The sequence below is a fragment of the Lucilia sericata genome, unplaced genomic scaffold (genome assembly GCF_015586225.1).
Source record: "Lucilia sericata isolate MDLA Ls3-8-SP2 unplaced genomic scaffold, ASM1558622v1 Contig000797F_arrow, whole genome shotgun sequence".
Lineage (NCBI taxonomy): Eukaryota > Metazoa > Arthropoda > Insecta > Diptera > Calliphoridae > Lucilia > Lucilia sericata.
In genome coordinates, this window is record NW_023994789.1 from 178,076 (window position 1) to 199,129 (window position 21,054).

The following is a 21,054-nucleotide window of genomic DNA, read 5'->3' on the forward strand; positions in this document are numbered from 1 at the left end:
TATCGCTTTGAAAAAGATCAATAGTTTAGTTAATGTGATTAAAAAATTAATCTATATAAATACACACGTACATATATAGTTACGTACAATTAATTAATTGTTTATTTGCATGTTCCTAGAAGTCATTTTTAAGGACGTTTTTTAATGCATTATTAATATTCCGGTTTTTTAATAATCTGTAATTCAATGTTACAATTTCTTATCAATAATTTTTTTTAAACGTTCACAACATGTGAGTTTATTTTTTAAATAATAAAACTAAAAAGAGGAAAGGGCGACAGGGGGGCGAGGGAAAGAGGGAACGAGGGCAGCAAAAGGAGGGAAAAAAAACAGGAAAAGGGGGGGGGGAAAGGGGAACAAGAAAGGGCGGAAGACGAGCGAGCGAGCGAGCGAGCGAGCGAGCGAGCGAGAGCGAGCGAGCGAGCGAGCGAGCGAGCAGCGAGCGAGCGAGCGAGCGAGCGAGCGAGCGAGCGAGCGAGCGAGAGCGAGCGAGCAGCGAGCGAGCGAGGAGCGAGCGAGCGAGCGCGAGCGAGCGAGCGAGCGAGCGAGGAGCGAGCGAGCGAGCGAGCGAGCGATCGAGCGAGCGAGCGAGCGATCGAGCGAGTAGCTAGCGAGCGAGCGAGCGAGCTAGCGAGTATCGAGCGATCTATCTAGATCTATCGAGCTATCTATCTATCTATCTATCTATCTATCTAGCTATCTATCTATCTATCGATCTATCTATCTATCTATCTATCTATCTATCTATCTATCTATCTATCTATCCTATCTATCTATATCTAAACTGATTAAGAAGCACCCTAATGTATATATACTTACATACATATGTACATATCAATGTGTGCATGTATTTCTATTTGTTTACTGGACCTTTTAAACTTTTGAATAAGCATTTATTGATTACTTGAATAATATACTGAAATTAAAGGATTTTGAACTCTCTAATCGATTTAAGATCTGGTTTTGCGCTTGTTACTAAAGCAGGGTTTAACACACTGTTAAGGTAATCTCATATATGTAAGTGGACCATATATGACAGTTATAAAGATCTTATTATTAAAAAATAACATATTACGTAATGAACCATTAACTGCCTAAATAAACTATTCGGTGGAAATGCCCAAATCTGCAAAAAATTGTGTACATATTCAGGCCAATTATGAACTATTATTGCCTAGTAGAGTGTCCCGAGGAACAGCCACTCAATCGATGCGTATTATTATACTGAACATGAGAAAAATAAAAAATATTTTTTTTTGGAATGGTCCTCAGTTCCCTACCAGCGGTTGAAAAATCCTGGCCTCCCTATAATTTTTGAAAAATGAAATATTTTAGATTTTTTCCAAATTGGTCTCAAAAATTCCGTAATTTTGAGCTGATTACGGAAAAAAATAATTTTAAAATTTTTGCAGAATATTTTTGGTCCACAAAATGATTTTTAGTGGGTTGGAGAGGCATACTTTTTCGCTTTTTATCGAAATGGGTGTCAAAATTGTCGCAATTTTTAGCTACATACATACAGAAAAATATTTGAAAATAATTTAGCATTTGGTTTAGTCCATTTCAGAATTTTTTAGAATTTTTTTGAAATTTATATGCCCCTTATAATACAATAAAAGTAGTTTTACGGACCACTACCAGAAATTTTAATTATTTTTCCCGCGACAAGCTCAAAATTATGGAATTTTTGACACCCAACTCGAAAAGATGGCAAATTTTTTTTAACATATTGTAATGAGATCAAGATTTTCAATCGCAGGTAGGAAACTGAGGACCTTTTAGTACATTGAAACGCATAGTTTCAGAGGTATTCCTCCTAAAAAATGGTCCACGGGACACCCTATTGCTCAGGTGTTTATCCCCTTTTGCATGCTTTGTGTATAGGAAGAGGTGTTTATTATTCAGAATAGACCTGATCTTTCCATCTAGACCATATACAATGGTCTACATGAAATGTCGATGACAATATTAAACAAAAGTCGGTGATTAAAGAACCGATTTCACTACAAATGTGTGTGTATATGGAACTAATACAATAGTTTCTCACATAATTTTAATGAACACGTTGATGTAAATGACGTCTATAGACGTCGATCACGGGCGCTCGTAGATGCAAATGACGTCTATAGCCGTCATATAGTGTTTTTTTATATATTGATTACACTTTAAATGAAGTAATAAATATTTTTTAAATCCTTCAACATAATTTTAACAATAAACTAATGTACATATGTATGTAGTTTCATTATATCAATAATATGTTTTATTAAAATGTATATTCGGGCAGTACTCGTGGAATTTAACGAAATACTCGAACTTCTCAAAATTAAGTGTACATCTGGGTAATATCATAATTTTTTGGGTGAGTGTCATCGAGTTAATTTTTACCATTTAAATATTTTACGTTTATTAACTGTATCATTGTGTTTAAAATTAACATATTTTTGTCCCTCCCTTTTGGTCGGCAAAACAACACAGTTGCAAACTTTAGTATTTTGATTTTCTCGACCTTTAAAATGCGACTCTAAGCTGAAAAACCCACTTTGTTATCGATAAACAACAAATTGTAACTTACCAACACTAACAAATGCATTTTTTATTAAAAAAAAAGAATTGTATGTGCTTGTGTTGTGTATTTTTTCTCAATAAAAAACATTGAAATTGCGAATAAAAACGAAAGAAAATTTGATACATTAATAAAATACATAATTTTAATGTTGTTTTTCAATAAAAAATATATAATAAAATGAAATTAAAGAAATAATTTGAAAAATACAAAAGAAAATTGTAGGCTAAACAACAAGAAGAGAAAATTTTCAAAAGAAAGGTGTGCCAGCAGTGTCTGCTTTTCACTACATAAAAAACCTTTAAAATCGAATTGGAAAGTGTTGTGTTGTGTTTTGTGTGAATTAAGTATTCTTGTCTAGTTGGCGTAAAACTAAAATAAAAAGCGTGAATTTCCAAGATACACAACATAGCTCTATCTACCCATCGTATCTGCATAGTATGAATTTGCAACAATACAAGTTAAAATCTTGAGTTGTGGGTCTGGTTGGTTGGTGGCTTGCATACGCCACACAGCGAATAAATTAAAATCGAACAAAATTTCTATGTGACATTTGACCACACGCACCGAATCGTTGTTGTTCTTGTTAATTTCTAGGCAAATATACAATAACAACAATACTCTTGATTTTCAGTTTCAGATGCTGTAGTAGTGATGCAAGTGGGCGTTTAACGAAGACAAACATAGAAAAAAATCACTGTTTTGCATTTTATCTATTATATAGTTTCGTTAAAAACTAAAATAGTTGTAGGGTATTTTAAATAAAGCAAAAAAAAAAAAATCAACAATAAAAGCAGAAAACAAGAAAAAAATTAAAAAGGCATTGTTTGATGACCTTGTAATTGCGCATACATACCATACACATTTTTAATACAACAACACATTATATGTATTAAATAATAAAATATAAAAAAGCTAAACTAAAAGTGGCCCATGTTATTATTTTCACTTTTCGTAATTACAAAATCTAAAAAGGCAAAGAAATAATAACAACAAAAACAAGCAAAACATCTTTTTTGCCAAACGATGAACAGAAATAAAATAAAATTATTTTGATGCATTAATAATGTCTTATAAGAATACGTAAACAATTAACTAAAAAAGGGCTGAAAAAAGAGAGAGTGTGTCAAAAAACAGCCTGAAATAGAGAGAGGGCAATAAAAGCAAACCAGTGCGTGACAGTTTATATTGTCAGTTTTTTCTATTTTGTTATTGTTTATTATCAAATCACAGCCACCAAACTATTACAAAAGAAAAGAAAATACAACTCGAATAACTTCGAATAATAATTTATAATTAAAAATTAAAAAAAAAAGAATTGGGAAATCTCTTGAATAAAAATGAGTGTCTTTAATGATTTTCAACGCTTGTGGATGGAACGTTTTCCACAAAGCTCTCTATCGGATGCCTGGGAGCAAGATGTTCGTGCTAGTCTAGAACGTCACAAGTTAAAAATAGCTGAACTTACCAAAGAACTGGAACAGGAGACATTATATGTTGAATATTTGGAACGTTTATTGTCTGATGTTGAGAAATATCGTGAATCGGGTGGTGATCCCACAACGCTCTTCGAAGCAGCTACAAATTCTGAAGGTGCCAAACAACAATCATCATCACATCCTGCAGATTCTACTGCGGATGGTGAAAATGGTGAAGGTCATACTGCAGCAGTAGGAGATCGTAATTCGGTAAGTTTATATTATAGTTGTAAGACGTTACCTATGTATAGAATTAAAAAGTAATTTGAATGAGTTAAATCGTTTATCATTAGTCAGTCTTATACAAAAGCCGGTCTTATACAAAAGCCGAACCATTCTTTATAATAAATTTCGTATATATAATATTAAACAGAAACTGTTTCGATGATGAGAATTGTACTCCCTTGTTCTGATGGATGTACTATTATTCAGTAAAATTTATGTATATATATTCATAATTTTTAGATTTACCTTCAAAACTTTTTCATTATTAATTTTGCTGAATACTGATTAAAATATGATTTACGTTCAACGCACATCCAAATATTTCTACGATATGTGGTACTGTGTTATTTCCATTTTTTTTTTCAAATTATCAATAACCCATTACAATTTTTAAACACAAAGGTCATAAACCTTAATTACAATAAATAAATTCGTTTTTCAAAGTAGAACAATAAATATAATAATTTACTCTCAGGTCATCCATACAAGTACATATATCTAATTTTGGCAATAACACAATAAGTATAACTTTATATTTATGATTATAAAATCTTAAATTTTATTTTTAGCAGCACTTTCTTAAGTTGCAATACTAATTAGTTTTTAAACACAGAACTATCTAACTAAAACATACATATTTAGATGCAAAAACATTACGTATAAAGAAATAAGTTAATAATGAACTAGACTTGTTAAATTTTAAATTACATTTTTTCCGTTATAACCATTTAATTATGCAAAATCCTTATTGTTTCACAAATACATTAACACCATAGGCACTATAGAAGATAAACTACATATAGTCTGAAGTAGGATTTATTAAACAATAATATAATTTATTGATAACACACATACTCATCTGAATATAAAACATTGATTTTTCTCTTTTGCACAACTTCAATTACCAGGCTAGCAGTTTTCTGAAACGGACTAAGTTCTTTATCAATATGTAGTATTGCAATAACCAAAACACCGTCGTTCATAGTACATATTGGCTTACATACATACATGTACATTAGGGTATGACTTTTTGCAATTTTGGCAAATATCAAAAATACCATAGCAAGAACTTATAGGTCATGTTAAAGAATATGATATTATTTTTTTGCGATCGTGAAAAAAGTTCTCGCACCAAAGGTGATGAAGTTTTGTATAAATTTTACTTTTTCTATATGAGAAATATAAATATTTTTGCATTTGTACTTCATTATCTTAAAGAAAACATTGTTGTTTAAATCCTTGTTATGGAAATTTAAAAAAGCGATAATATTGCATTTTATAGAAAATAGTATATTTTTATATGAAAATTATTAAAATAATTTTTGAAAAATAACGAACGAAAGCATTTTAGAAATTGCTTTCGGTGCGGGATGATTTGACTTAAAATAGCTTTATAATATCAGGACAGTATTGGCTATGAGGCAGTGCTATGGTATTTTGCCGCCCAAAAAAAGTCATACCCTAATGTACATATTTACTTTTATGACTATCAACAGTGTATATATACTACTATTTGTAAGGAATGAAGCTGGTATATTAAGTTCATGTTTCCATATGATTTTTATTGGCTGGGGGTACAATATTTTTCGGTAGTTAAATTTATATTTTGCCAAAAAATTTAATTATTGATGAAATAGAACTAAACTAAAACTGCACTACAGTGAACTATGACTGATCAAAACTATTCTAGAACTAAACTAAACAAGAACCAAGCTGAACTAGAACTAAAATAGAACTGATAAACTGGACAAAACAAAAAGGTCGACGTAAAACTATCAAATCAATTAACAGAACCTTTCTAAAATTCACTTCCATTAGATCAAGTACTGGCTTTTTTACACATTTATTTCGCATTTTTATCAAACATTTCATCACTCACACTTTTTCGTTTAATAAATATGTAAATAAATTTATTATAAACAGAATTAATAAAATTCGGCTTAGTCAAATATTGTAGTAATAATAGCATTTGTGTATAGATGTTATTTTTTTAACTTTATTGTTTAAAATAAAATTTTCACTCGCCGTAGAGTGAAGAGTGGGGAAGAAACGCTTTGGTATGTGGGAGAAGAAGGAGTGAGAATGTGAATTAAAAGAAAACTAAAATGAAAAACAATAACAAGTGCGAGTACCAACAGCAATAATAATAAAATTGTATAAAGGCAAAAAAACTGAATGTTTTATGTACAAATAAATGTACATACATATGTACGTAATGCAGTATATAAAGTTTTATCTTATCATGAATTTGGGTGTGTGAGTGTTGTTGTTTTTTTATAAACTTGGACATTTATTGAGACTAGTAGATATGACTATTATAGAGGTACCACACTCATACATATATTTGGGGTATATGTATGTCTAAAAGAGCATATTTAGTTACTCAAAATATGATATGCTCCCCTTAAACTTACATACTCTTAAATATGCTGCATTGGCTCCTTGCATATTTTGTGGCCCAACTAAATAACTAACATTTGAACTATTTTTCCTTACTCTCTCTTGTTTGGTTGTTCCTTTTTGCATTTGAAAAGTTGCACATTTCCTTGATTGCTATTTGTATGCGTGCTCGCGCTCCTCGTTGTTGTCTATATGTACTTTCTTTTTTATTATTATTTTTTCATTTTCATAGCTGTTGTTGTAGCATGTTATCTGCATTTTGTATTTTCCTCACACCAGCGCCATAATACAGAATCGTACAAAAAAATTCTCCAGTTCATATTTTTACTCTGTCGGGTTAACCCGCATAATTAATACGTTTACATCAAAAAAGAGCTATACGTTTTACAAATTAATTATATTACAAAGCTAGTGCAATCAAAAAAAAAAAAAAAATATCCAAAAAATTAAACAGAAATATTGAAAATTTAAAAGTTATTAAAAAAATATTAATTTATTTAAGTTGCTTTCGAGTTAAAACTAATTTTGTTAACATTCGTGTTTAAAACTTTATTTAAAACGAAATATAAACGCAATATGTATTAAAAATTTTATAAAAGCTACAAAAAATATAAAAAAATATTGAACACATGAAATGTTAACCATCTCATCATCAGGGTGGAGTAGTTTCTGTGTGTTTGTATTGACGTTTAATAACACTCTCTTTACAAACACTCTTACCCACAGACACTTAACGAAATTCAATTAAAGGCTTTTCATTGTTAATTTTTGCCTTCTTCTTAATGCAATTTTAAAATCTGACAATGTTTAATTAAATAATAGTGATTTTAAATAATTTTATTACATTATACTTTTGTTAAACAACAAAAATTATTTAACTTTTATTAAGGCGTTTAAAAACTTTTTCGAAATCCCATTTAGAATACTTTGATTTTACAAAAACAATTAGGGAAATCGAATAACAAAGAAATGTTTAACATTGTTTGTGGTACAAAGGAAAAATACGATTATTGCTAAAACACTCGTTTTAAATCTTTCGTTAAAAAAAAATAGGTGGAGCAACTAAATCCTAACATATACTCCATATATATGTATGTATATAAAATAGCAGCCAAAATAATAGTAGTGTTAAAAAAACTGTGTCTTCTAAATAATTGGAATGCCTATATCCAGGAAATATTGCAATAATTAGTCCTATAAAATGGTGCCGGAATTAGTTTCACAAATAGATTTGAAACACATGTATGTAGAACTGAACTAGTACTGAACTAGAACTGAACTAGAACTGAACTAGAACTGAACTAGAACTGAACTAGAAACTGAACTAGAACTGAACTAGAACTGAACTAGAACTGAACTAGAACTGAACTAGAACTGAACTAGAACTGAACTAGAACTGAACTAGAACTGAACTAGAACTGAACTAGAACTGAACTAGAACTGAACTAGAAACTGAACTAGAACCTGAACTAGAACTGAACTAGAACTGAACTAGAACTGAACTAGAACTGAACTAGAACTGAACTAGAACTGAACTAGACTGAAACTAACTAGAACTGAACTAGAACTGAACTAGAACTGAACTAAAGAACTGAACTAGAACTGAACTAGAACTGAACTAGAAGAACTAGACTGAACTAGAACTGAACTAGAACTGAACTAGAACTGAACTAGAACTGAACTAGAACTGAACTAGAACTGAACTAGAACTGAACTAGAACTGAACTAGAACTGAACTAGAACTGAACTAGAACTGAACTAGAACTGAACTAGAACTGAACTAGAACTGAACTAGAACTGAACTAGAACTGAACTAGAACTGAACTAGAACTGAACTAGAACTGAACTAGAACTGAACTAGAACTGAACTAGAACTGAACTAGAACTGAACTAGAACTGAACTAGAACTGAACTAGAACTGAACTAGAACTGAACTAGAACTGAACTAGAACTGAACTAGAACTGAACTAGAACTGAACTAGAACTGAACTAGAACTGAACTAGAACTGAACTAGAACTAGAACTGAACTAGAACTGAACTAGAACTGAACTAGAACTGAACTAGAAATGAACTAGAACTGAACTAGAACTGAACTAGAACTGAACTAGAACTGAACTAGAACTGAACTAGACTGAACTAGAAATGAACTAGAACTGAACTAGAACTGAACTAGAACTGAACTAGAACTGAACTAGAACTGAACACGAACTGAACAAGAACTGAACTAGAACTGAACTAGAACTGAACTAGAACTGAACTAGAACTGAACTAGAACTGAACTAGAACTGAACTAGAAACTGAACTAGAACTGAACTAGAACTGAACTAGAACTGAACGGAACTGAACTAGGAACTGAACAGAACTGAACTAGAACTGAAACTAGAACTGCACTAGAACTGAACTAGAACTGAACTAGAACTGAACTAGACGAACTAGACTGAACTAGAACTGAACTAGAACTGAACTAGAACTGAACTAGAACTGAACCAGAACTGAACTAGAACTGAACTAGAACTGAACTAGAACTGAACTAGAACTGAACTAGAACTGAACTAGAACTGAACTAGAGCTGAACTAGAGCTGAACTAGAGCTGAACTAGAACTGAACTAGAACTGAACTAGAACTGAATTAGAACTGATCTAGAACTGAACTAGAACTGAACTAGAACTGATCTAGAACTGAACTAGAACTGAACTAGAACTGAACTAGAACTGAACTAGAACTGAACTAGAACTGAACTAGAACGGAACTAGAACTGAACTAGAACTGAACTAGAACTGAACTGAACTAGAACTGACTTAGAATTGAACTAAAATTGAACTAAAATTGAACTACAAAATTCCAAAATTGGAAAAACATACGTATGTGATGTATATAAACTTTTTGAACTTTTCCAGTAACAATTAGTTTAAAGTCGGTCTTTGGTCGAATTAATCAGAAAACTAACAAAATATGTTAAAATTATTTCATTATTTTTATGAATTCTCGTTTGAGTAGAAAGTTAAAAAGTTAGTTTGAGGACGTTTGGGTATTTTATACCCAATATATATTTCCGATTCAACATCACTCCACATGTAGTATTCATTTCTGAATCATCGGCTTTTCAACTCAGATAAAAATTTAGAGAGACAGCATTTCTAAACAAATAAATTTTATTAATTTGACTGCAAACAATTATTTCCTGTAATTTCTTTATCTCCTATTTTTTTTTTTTTAATCGAACATCTTTTATTGAATTTCATTTAAACAAAAACCAACATTGTGCCTTTAATTGAATTTCATCAAGTGTTATGTTATATGTTTTGTTGTGTTTATAAAAGCAGTAAAGTTCAATTGAAATTATTTTATTATACCCAGCATACCAGCTTTAAACAATCAACATATCTGCCACTGCAACAGAGTGGCCAAAAACATCCCAACAATTTGTTGCCAGATAAAAGAAAATGTCATCGTTTAAGGAAAAATTTAAACTGTGGCGCGGGGTAAAGTCTAACACAAGAAAAACAATGAACAATTATTCTATTTCATTATTAAATTTTGCTATCATTTCGTTTAATATTTTTTGTACATTATTATTATTTATAAGTAATAGTTGTGTGGTACTCGTATGATAGACCAGACATGGTGTTGTGGTGATAAAGAGAAGAGAGTTGTAGCCCATTTGTTATTCAAGTATTAGTTATTTGTTTTTTTATTTTTGTATTATTATTTATTTCCATTTTATTCATTTTGTAAGAAAACTGTGTTAGTTGAATGTATGTATGAGTCATATTGAAAAGAAACGTTTTTTTTCGAAATGTTTGCCAGACTAATGCAATATATTTAACCCTTCTTCTTTCATTACTATTTGTTTTTTTTTTTCATTGACAACTGAGACCTGGTCTTCAATCATGATTACTATAGATGTTGACTTGTAGTAGTTGTTAATTAACTTTAGTTTTTATTTTTTAATTTAGTTAAAGAAAAGAGAATAAAACAATCGACTTGATTCGTTTTTAAAATACATGTAAATATGAATAATATTTATTGTTAACATGTTGTTCTAATGGGTCAATGGTTTATTCGGTTGAATGCTCATTCGCTCTTCTCTTTTAATTGTAGTACGGCATAGTGCTGGCAAATTCTATTTTGATATTTCTGATTACTTAATAATGTTCGATAATATTCACTTGGGTATTCAAAAGAATGAAACTCAAGGAAATTTGTTTTCTAATTGATTTTTATTCAAATGTAGTTAAGTTAAAATAATGAAACAATTAAAAATTTTGTATACGAGTGTGTCGAATCTTATACACCCACCATAGAAATGGTTTAACCTAAACAAAACCAGAACTCAACTAGAACCAAAGTAGAACTGTTCTAGAACTGCACTAGAACTGAACTAGAACTGAACTAGAACCAAAGTAGAACTGTTCTAGAACTGCACTAGAACTGAACTAGAACTGAACTAGAACTGAACTAGAACTGAACTAGAACTGAACTAGAACTGAACTAGAACTGAACTAGAACTGAACTAGAACTGAACTAGAATTGAACTAGAACTGAACTAGAACTGAACTAGAACTGAAATAGAACTGAACTGAACTAGAACTGAACTGAACTGAACTAGAACTGAACTAGAACTGAACTAGAACTGAACTAGAACTGAACTAGAACTGAACTAGAACTGAACTAGAACTGAACTAGAACTGAACTAGAACTGAACTAGAACTAAACTAGAACTGATCTAGAACTGATCTAGAACTGAACTAGAACTGAACTAGAACTGAACTAGAACTGAACTAGAACTGAACTAGAACTGAACTAGAACTGAACTAGAACTGAACTAGAACTGAACTAGAACTGAACTAGAACTGAACTAGAACTGAACTAGAACTGAACTAGAACTGAACTAGAACTGAACTAGAACTGAACTAGAACTGAACTAGAACTGAACTAGAACTGAACTAGAACTGAACTAGAACTGAACTAGAACTGAACTAGAACTGAACTAGAACTGAACTAGAACTGAACTAGAACTGAACTAGAACTGAACTAGAATTAAACTAGAACTGAACTAGAACTGAACTAGAATTGAACTAGAACTAAACTAGAACTGATCTAGAACTGAACTAGAACTGAACTAGAACTGAACTAGAACTGAACTAGAACTGAACTAGAACTGAACTAGAACTGAACTAGAACTGAACTAGAATTGAACTAGAACTGTACTAGAACTGAACTAGAACTGAACTAGAACTGAACTAGAACTGAACTAGAACTGAACTAGAACTGAACTAGAACTGAACTAGAACTGAACTAGAACTGAACTAGAACTGAACTAGAACTAAACTAGAACTGAACTAGAATTGAACTAGAACTGAACTAGAACTGAACTAGAATTGAACTAGAACTAAACTAGAACTGATCTAGAACTGAACTAGAACTGAACTAGAACTGAACTAGAACTGAACTAGAACTGAACTAGAACTGAACTAGAACTGAACTAGAATTGAACTAGAACTGTACTAGAACTGAACTAGAACTGAACTAGAACTGAACTAGAACTGAACTAGAACTGAACTAGAACTGAACTAGAACTGAACTAGAACTGAACTAGAACTGAACTAGAACTGAACTAGAACTGAACTAGAACTGAACTAGAACTGAACTAGAACTGAACTAGAACTAAACTAGAACTTATCTAGAACTGAACTAGAACTGAACTAAACCGAACTAGAACTTAACTAGAACTGAACTAGAACTAAACTAGAAATGAACTAGAGCTAAACTTTAACTGAACTAAAACAAAACAACTAAAACTAATTAAAATAGTTTATACACTGAAAATAAATCACGTTTATTTTTAGTTTTTTTTTTTAAGTTTATTTTTAATACTGGAACTTGGATATTTGTATAAATAATACAAAAAATATTTTATTAGTTTCTCTTACTGTTGTAATTTACAATTTAAATATAAGCATGTATATATTTATTTTTTTTTTATAGAACTATATTTTTCCAATACACATTGATGAGACACTAATCGAGAGTATACTTTCTTCGAAAAATACAGAACATATTCGCAATTCTTTAGAGAATTTATAGAATCTATGACTAGCAGTTATTTCTTTCAAATAACAAAAGAATTTATTTTATCAAACCACATATCAAATATTTAATTAATATAAAGTCTCTGTAATACACTAAAGTAATATTTATTTGCAATATGCTAAAGTGGCAAAAAGTTGTTATTAAAACAATAAAATTCGTGCAAGATAATAAAGTATATTATAAAAATTAATAAGAAAATTATTAAATAATTATTTGCATAAATTTATATATTTACAGAAATCAAGTTTGAATTTAAGGGAATCTAAAAATGGAAATAAAGAACAACAGACTAATAGATTGTCACTGAATACCGATAATAAATATGCGGCTGCCGTTACGACCACCAACAGCACAACAACAGCGAATAGTCAATACGGCAGTAACAATGGCAATAAATCGAGTGCGTCTAAAAATAATCTTCCAACAACAGCTTCCACAGAGGAGAGAAATAGCGAAAAAGAAGACAAAGATGTAGGCACCGAAAAGGATAAACGCAACAGTGATAAGAATGGTGCATTACATCAGTGTATCAGCGAATTGGCTGCATCTATCGCTTCGAATGAAGATAATTCCGATAATAATGGTGTAACAACAAAATCAATTCCCGAAAGGCCACCAAAAGCAACATCACATTTTGTAACAGTCATAGAGGTGAAAGAGAATAAAACGGATCAGGGTAATAATTCGTCTGTGTCATTGGAGCAAAATGCAGATAGTGCTGGAGGAGATTGTGGAAATATGATGGCACCCTCCACGTTTAGTAGTTTTGAACGTAAACCCTCAGCTCCACCATTATCACCGTCATTGGCTTCACCTTCACTTACGGCTTCTTCACATGCTCTACTGGATGCCAAGAAAAAAATGCCACCAAGGTAAGAGGAGAAAGAAGTAATAACAAATAGTTTCATAATAATAATAATTTTATTTTAGACCCCCACCCAAAATCATGCGGCGTGTTGAACCTCCCATTGTACCAGGTTCTATACTTTCTTCATCGCCCAAACGTGACTCACCCTTTGTGGGAAGTACCATTCCTTTGCCATCTAGCTCTGGTAGCTTATCATCATCCGAAAGTCCGGCAAATTCTTTGGAGCGCAATATCAAACCATCCGATATATTGCGACAAAAATCTTCAGAGTCTTCGGAGGGAAAAGCGTTTGCCCAAAATCGCAAAACTACACCAGAAATGAACAAATTTTTAAACAACACAGAGTTTTTAGAAGAACTGGGTAATAAGATCAATAAAACAGAGAGTATGGAAAAAGCCAAGCGACCTGACCTCAATTACACACACAGCCCGACTGGCAGCTTGGGTCGAACACAACAAGCACCACAATCTAGCGGTGCAATGGCAAGCGCAACAACTCGCTCTCAACACATTTCACAACCAAGACCAGTTGTCAATCCAATGACTGGCTCCTCGCCAACTAGCAGCCTAAGTAAAAGTGTGAAACTTACAGCAGCTGACAGCTCTTCAACTGGTAGTTTAGATAAAAAATTAAGAACATCACTACAGCCAGGTGATGCTGAAATTGTTGGTCAACAGGGTCGTACAATAGGCTCGAAGGAGTCTCTATCTTCACAAGGCATATCCGAAATTGTAAGCAGTTTTATTAGTATGCATTTTTTAATACAAAAACAAATATACTATAATGTTTACAATTTCAGATCAAAAGCTATGAATCAGTATCTTCTCTAAGTTCAGACAGTGCTAGAGCCAATCAAATGGCCGATAACGAACAGGAACACTTGTATGACACCGTGCCTCTCGATAATGGTGATGATGAATATGTCTATATTAAACCTGGCCGCACTGGCTCCTCTTCTAGTCGTGACGATTTATCAACACCAGGCAGCATCATACCCATGAGTACTCATGGACATTTGAGTAGTCAAACTAGTGTAACAGATCCTGAATCTCCAGGACGTTCTTCCAATTATGCCAATATTAATTATTTCATACAGTATGTAGTTTTTAAAGATAAATAAGATAGGGTTTATGTATTTTTTTTTTTTATTTTGTGTTGTAGGAAAAATAACGAAACACGTTCCAGTTCTGTGGACAGCGATGGAGAGTATGAGAGTGGTGGTATGCCTATAATGCGTACTATATCACAAGATGATCATAATATACAAACACCGGGAGCATTAAGAAAGGTAAGATTAGTATAGTATTAAAAAAGTAATTAGGGCAATTAGTTTTTTTTCTTTTAACAATTACACAAATGAAAATAACAGAAAAAAGTTTGCAAGAGAAACTTAGATTAGTAGTTTTATCGAAATATTAATTTAATTTTTGTCGAAAAATTAAATTATCTCTGCCACGTAAATAGATTTGAATTTTCTTGCAAACTTTTGTCCATATAACAATTAAGTTAACAAATTATATTTTTTTTATTAAACAATAAAATATGTAGTAAATTAGAAGAAAAAAACTAAACATTAATGATTTTTAACTTTACTAACTGTATTATTTTCTCTTTTTTTAATTTTTTATATATTTTGTTTTTCTAACAAATTGAAAATCATACATACGTGAATCAAAACAGAATCTAGTTTCAGCAATACTTGTGAGTACCAACTTGTCATCAAACAATTTAGTACCTTTAAAAAACCAAAAAAAAAAAATACCTACAAAATTATAAAATAAAACTTTTTTCGCTTTAGTCCTTGTTTAAATTATTTGCTACGTTTTTATATGTAAAATGGTGCTGGTGCTTGTTTAAGTGTGTTTTGTTTGTCTATATAACATGAATATAAAACTTCATCTATTATTTACAAAAAAATCATGTTCTTTGTTTTATAAACATAATACTTTACATAGAATTATAAGTTGATTAATCTTCTACATATAAATGTACATATTTGTCTTATGACTTTTATTATTATGCCATCGCAATATACAAATGAATGTTTCTGTTTCAAGTATTACAGGGATAAATATAATAATTTTACAATATTTACAGGTATCGGGTAGTCAGCGTGGTAATAAAATACGTTCCATATTGAGTACAATCATACAAAGTGAAACGATTTATGTGGCTTGTTTAAATACCATGATACAAGTAAGTTTTAGTTATTTTTTTTCATATAAAACTCCCTTCAAAATCTATGTAAATTTGTCTTAACTTGCCTTTTAGTATAAGAAAGCCATACATGCCACATTGGGCACCTCCCAGCCCGTCATTAAGGAGGATGAAGAGAATACAATATTCTTTAAGATCGATGAGCTATACGATGCACACTCGTTGTTTTTGAGTGATTTAAAATCGTTGGTAGCTCATGAGGGTGGCGATGTGCTTATTGGTGAAACATTTAAACGTTTAGCGGAAATGTTTGACCTGTACAGTGCATTTCTCCACAACTATAATCAGGCCATAGAGACGGTGAAGAAATGCAGTGCTAATAATCCGCAATTCAAGAAGATTGTCTCTACAATTGTCTTGAATTTGCAGACTGAGCAATCGCTAACTCTCGAAGATCTACTACACAAGCCGGTGGCTCGCGTACAAATCAATGCTTTGGTTTTCAACGATCTTTTGGATTGCACGCCACAAAATCATCCAGATCATCATCCTCTTAAGCAGGCTCACGATACCATCCATAGATTCTTAAAACAATTCAATGTGGTCAATCAAAAGTTGCCCACAGAATCCAATAAGAATTTAAGACGCATGGTAAAGAATTCATTTATTGTTGAGCTAGTGGATGGTCATCGTAAATTGCGCCATTTGTTTCTGTTCAATGATGTTATTGCATGTGCCAAATATAAGGCTTCTGGCCGTGATCGTATAGATTATGAACTGAAATGGTTTATACCCTTAAAAGATGTTGCCGTATTCGAGGAGTCGGATGCTAGTGCAGAACTTAAAGAATCTAGTCCAGCCAATATATTGCAGCTAAAGACACAGGCTTGTACTGTACGTGATCAATTGTTATTGGAGGAGAAAGATGATAAGTCGCGTAAACCAAATGGCTTAAGAGGTGGTGAAAAGTATCGTCGAAAATTGGCAGATTTAGAATCACAATTAGTGTTGGCTTCTCCCAATTTAGTATTTCGCATTGCCAACAAGGCCACCAATAAGACGGTGACCTTCTTCTTAAGTTCAGATTTCGAGCGTACTCAATGGATAGACTCCATTTTAAGTTTGCAGGTAGCTATCTTGCATCATTTTCCTTATTTTATAATTATACTAAACATTTGTTTTTTTTTTCAGCAACAATGTAATATACCCGGCACTAGTACTATAAATGCTCTTGAAATTCATGCCTTTATAGTGGCCATGCAAAAGAGCATGAAAACCGAAATGGGTTCTTACCTAATGCGCAATACTAATGATGAAAGTCTCTTAGTGGGTGATCTACACATGACGGTGCATAATCTTAGCGGTTTAGACCAACCGGCTGATTTATATATTTCAATAGAAGTGGATTCATATGGTCATTATTTCCGCAAAGCTGCCACCAAAATGATATGTCGCTCCATTAATCCCATGTGGAATGAAAGTTTTGTAGTCGAACTGGAGGGCAGTCAAAATGTACGCATACTATTGTATGCTCTACAAGAACGGCCCATATTAAGAGCTAAACATGTTATAAAGGTACATAAAGAACGATTTTATAAAATTGTATTTCTTTAAAGGAGAGTTTTTGCGTTTATATTTTGTAGTTGAGCCGCAGTTGGCTAAAGGAAACACCACAAGGTCGTGTCCTTAAATTGGGTGATAATTTAACATTAAATACCACTTTACATTTTGTACCTGGCGAAGTGACATTGCGGCGAGTGCCTACCTCTAAACCGGGAGCTTTATTTGGTGCCAAAATGCAACAAGTTTTAAAGTAAAACATAAAACTTAAGAAATTATATTAAAACAAAAATTAAACAATTTTATTTAAATCTTAATTACAGACGAGAAAAACGTGACATTCCATTTATAATAAGTGCCTGCATACGAGAAGTTGAAAAACGTGGTATGTCTGAAGTGGGTATTTATCGTGTTAGTGGTTCTGCTTCCGATTTAGCTAAACTAAAGAAATCTTTTGAAACAAGTAAGCTATCTTATTTGAGCGGACTATATATTATCTAAGTATATTATTTATTGTTCCATGGTCTTTTATTTTTTAGATGCCTATGAAGCTGAACAATTGCTAAAAGATGTTGATATACACTCTGTTACCGGCATTTTAAAATCTTATTTGCGAGAATTACCCGAAGCCTTATTCACCGATGTTTTATATCCGAAATTCTTTGAAACCTTTAGTCGTTTTAGCAACAACAATGAAGTCGAACGCATCAACGAACTTTTACAAGTATTCGAAGAATTACCCCAGGCCAATAAGGCTTCTATTAATCACATATTAGATCATTTAATAAGGTAAGTTATTGGCAAACTTTTACGAATTCCTTATAGAACATATTTTCACGATATTTGATAACATTAATTTGTATTTTTTGTCTTACTACGTTATTGAATTGAGGTTTGATAAACTGTTCGTAAGCAAAAAAGCAATTCCATTTCCATATTTTAATGCTTTACCATTGTGTTTATTTTGCGTTACGATCGTAACAACGTTTCTGGAGAAAATTTCGATTCAAATTGAAATGCAGAATAAATAGGGTTGGATATTTTTGCAAAAAAATTCTTATTACTCATACGTCTCAGTAGGTATTGTAGATCAGAACGTATGCGAATTATTGTATTTATAGGAATAAAAAATTAATCATACCACCCGTAACCATATTATTTAAAGACGAACTAAATATATAGTACATATGAGGGGGGAATCACACGAGTATTAATTTTTTGGAAATAAGAATTAAGTCACGTTTTGTTTGACAAAAAAACAAACATACATTAGTAATCTTGGACCGAAATACCGCATACGTGATCTAATAAGCTTTTGTATCGAAAACACATTTCGATATCGAAATTAAGTTAAAATGTTGTAGATTTCTTTAATGATATCGTATGTCTTTTTAGTCTATATCTATCTTTTTCCAAATATCTTACCGGGTAATTCACCAAAATTTTGTCAACCATGGGAACTTTCGATGAAAAATAAACCAACGAAATTGTATTATAATTTAAAGAAATTATAAAACGGTGTCAATGAAATAGGGAAATTTTAAAGAATACTTCATCATCATTCGTTTTAAGTCTATTACAGTATCATTTTCATTATAACTATAATAAAAATTTTATAACATTTTTCTTCTCCCATAGAGTGCACAACAGAGAAGTCGATAATAAAATGTCTCTGCACAATCTAGCCATGGTATTTGGTCCCACTCTATTGCGGCCAGGAGCAACGCAAACAAAACAAAAAGACTTACTGGCATCCGGTACAGTTGATGTGATGGCACAGGCCGGTATACTCTATTGTTTTCTACAGGCTCGTATGCAACATGAAAAAGATGCCGGAAATATGTAAAAGTAAATCTTTAACACACTTAGTGTAAGACTGTAATAAGTTCACTCTATACCAGCACATAAGCAACTAGCTAAACACTAAAGTGTATACATTCAAGTGTCCAAAAGAGTTAGTTGGATAGCCAAGAGTGAATGGTTAATGGGTCATATTTTGTTTATTAAAAAAAAAAAGAGAAAGTAGAAATAATATAATTATTCCATAGCTCAAGTAATACTAACAGGTTAATAATTATATAGAAAATACGATATTTTTATATATATACACCTACATACAACATACATCTATATATAAATATATATTTTATGCATTTTATGTAAATATAACTAACACATATACACCTACATTTATATACATACATATAAATCTAATTCTAAACTAATTAAACTCTTAAACATTAACATTTTGAATGTTAATGCTGTTAAATCAGTTCAAGCAACAACATTAATTAATTAATAGAACTTTAATGCTTTAAAACTGATTCCTCCTAAAATAACAAATCTAATCAAAAGAATTATATACAAGAAAATTGTGTTAATTAAAGCAACAAAAGCAAACAATTTGGTAGTAAAACAACAAAAAAAAAACACAAAAATCAACTTAAATAGTAGAGTTTCCTGCTTATTTTCCTGAACTTGCAAGTTACATTTATAATTAAAAACTTATTATAATTACAATTATCATACAATATATTACCGCCCTTTAATTATATTCTATTCTACTATATACATTTAAAAATTTAATTATTATGATTATTATTATAAATATTATTATTATTAGTATTAGTATTACTTTAATATACACAATATACTGCTAATGATTTATGGTAGAGACATAAATCGATACTCGTTTAAACGATCGTTCGTTGGTTCGTATTGTATGTATTTTATTTCATCTCAAACATAATAATAAATACATCTAAATAAACTACTTAATATTATTGCTTATTGACAAACACACAAAAACAAAAAACAAAAAATATATTAATAATATTGTAAAACAATAAACACTTTATTGTAACTATTGCAAATGTTGAAAAAAAGAAAAACAAACGATATTCTTTAAACTATTATCACATTTAAATTTATGCAAAAAAAAAAAAAAAAAAAAGAAATACTTACCCCCAGCAACAGGATGATGAAATACATACAAACTTAAATACACACACATTTATTTAAAATTAAACTTAAAATTAATGAGAGCAATAATTGTATGGTTGCAAAACAACAAACAGTAAAGAACAACAAGAAATAATAAAAAATTGTATAAACATTTGTAAAATGATATATTAAAAAGAAAACTTTAATAATTCTTTATTAAATGATAGTTGAAGTCAATTTAGGATTTAATACTGGAGGATAGATAGGTACAGCGATACATAGATAGATCAGACGCCAAATTATTTAAAAAAAAACCGTTAGGATATAAGAAAAAAAATTTCGATATTTTCTGCCAGTTGTCATGTAAACAATGATTATAGTGCAGTAGATATTTGTATAGAGAAATTACTTATTAATGAAATGGAAAATAGATCAAGGATAAATCTTTTAATGAGGGTAAGTCCTTTCCAAATATATAATTTTCTTGTAATTTATGATTTCTATTTAGTTAGCATTATTCCACATAATTCCATTGAAGTTAACACAGGACGACAAAATTTGAAAAAAGTTAAAATCCCGACACCAAGTTATGTTTTTCTGAAAGATTTTCTTCATCAAATATTGGATTTGAGATATCGCGTCCTAAAGTTTGAAAGAACTACAATTTTTGACGCTTTTTGAGACGTTATAATCTCTCTGAGGGCAGATTTGGATGGCAGCGCAACTCAATTCATTCCATTCAAAAAGAATACTTCGATCTT

General features: G+C 31.1%; 1 protein-coding gene across 9 annotated transcripts; it reads left to right on the plus strand.

Moving 5' to 3' along the window:
• Window positions 1-2,602: 2,602 nt before the first annotated feature.
• LOC119608151 (active breakpoint cluster region-related protein) lies at window positions 2,603-20,307 on the plus strand. 9 transcript variants are annotated; one of them, XM_037962443.1, is made up of 14 exons: window positions 2,603-3,004; window positions 3,201-4,254; window positions 13,002-13,636; window positions 13,695-14,364; window positions 14,433-14,728; window positions 14,795-14,921; window positions 15,314-15,334; window positions 15,731-15,829; window positions 15,905-16,918; window positions 16,982-17,365; window positions 17,434-17,603; window positions 17,674-17,813; window positions 17,890-18,139; window positions 18,989-20,307. In XM_037962443.1, exons 2-14 carry the CDS (start codon window positions 3,907-3,909, stop codon window positions 19,194-19,196), a joined length of 4,362 nt encoding a protein of 1,453 aa, XP_037818371.1. In that variant the 5' UTR covers window positions 2,603-3,004; window positions 3,201-3,906; the 3' UTR covers window positions 19,197-20,307. The 9 variants fall into 9 exon arrangements, with proteins under 9 accessions (XP_037818371.1, XP_037818373.1, XP_037818372.1 ...); XM_037962445.1 differs by having other exon boundaries at window positions 3,800-4,254; XM_037962444.1 differs by having other exon boundaries at window positions 2,603-2,827.
• Window positions 20,308-21,054: the final 747 nt, after the last annotated feature.

Excerpts from the sequence above, each read along its gene's own strand:
- LOC119608151 (XM_037962443.1), top strand. The coding sequence starts at position 3,907 with ATGAGTGTCTTTAATGATTTTCAACGCTTGTGGATGGAACGTTTTCCA. Across the intron at positions 13,637-13,694 it reads AAGAAAAAAATGCCACCAAG|ACCCCCACCCAAAATCATGC; the intron begins GTAAGAGGAGAA and ends ATTTTATTTTAG. Across the intron at positions 17,604-17,673 it reads AAAATGCAACAAGTTTTAAA|ACGAGAAAAACGTGACATTC; the intron begins GTAAAACATAAA and ends TCTTAATTACAG.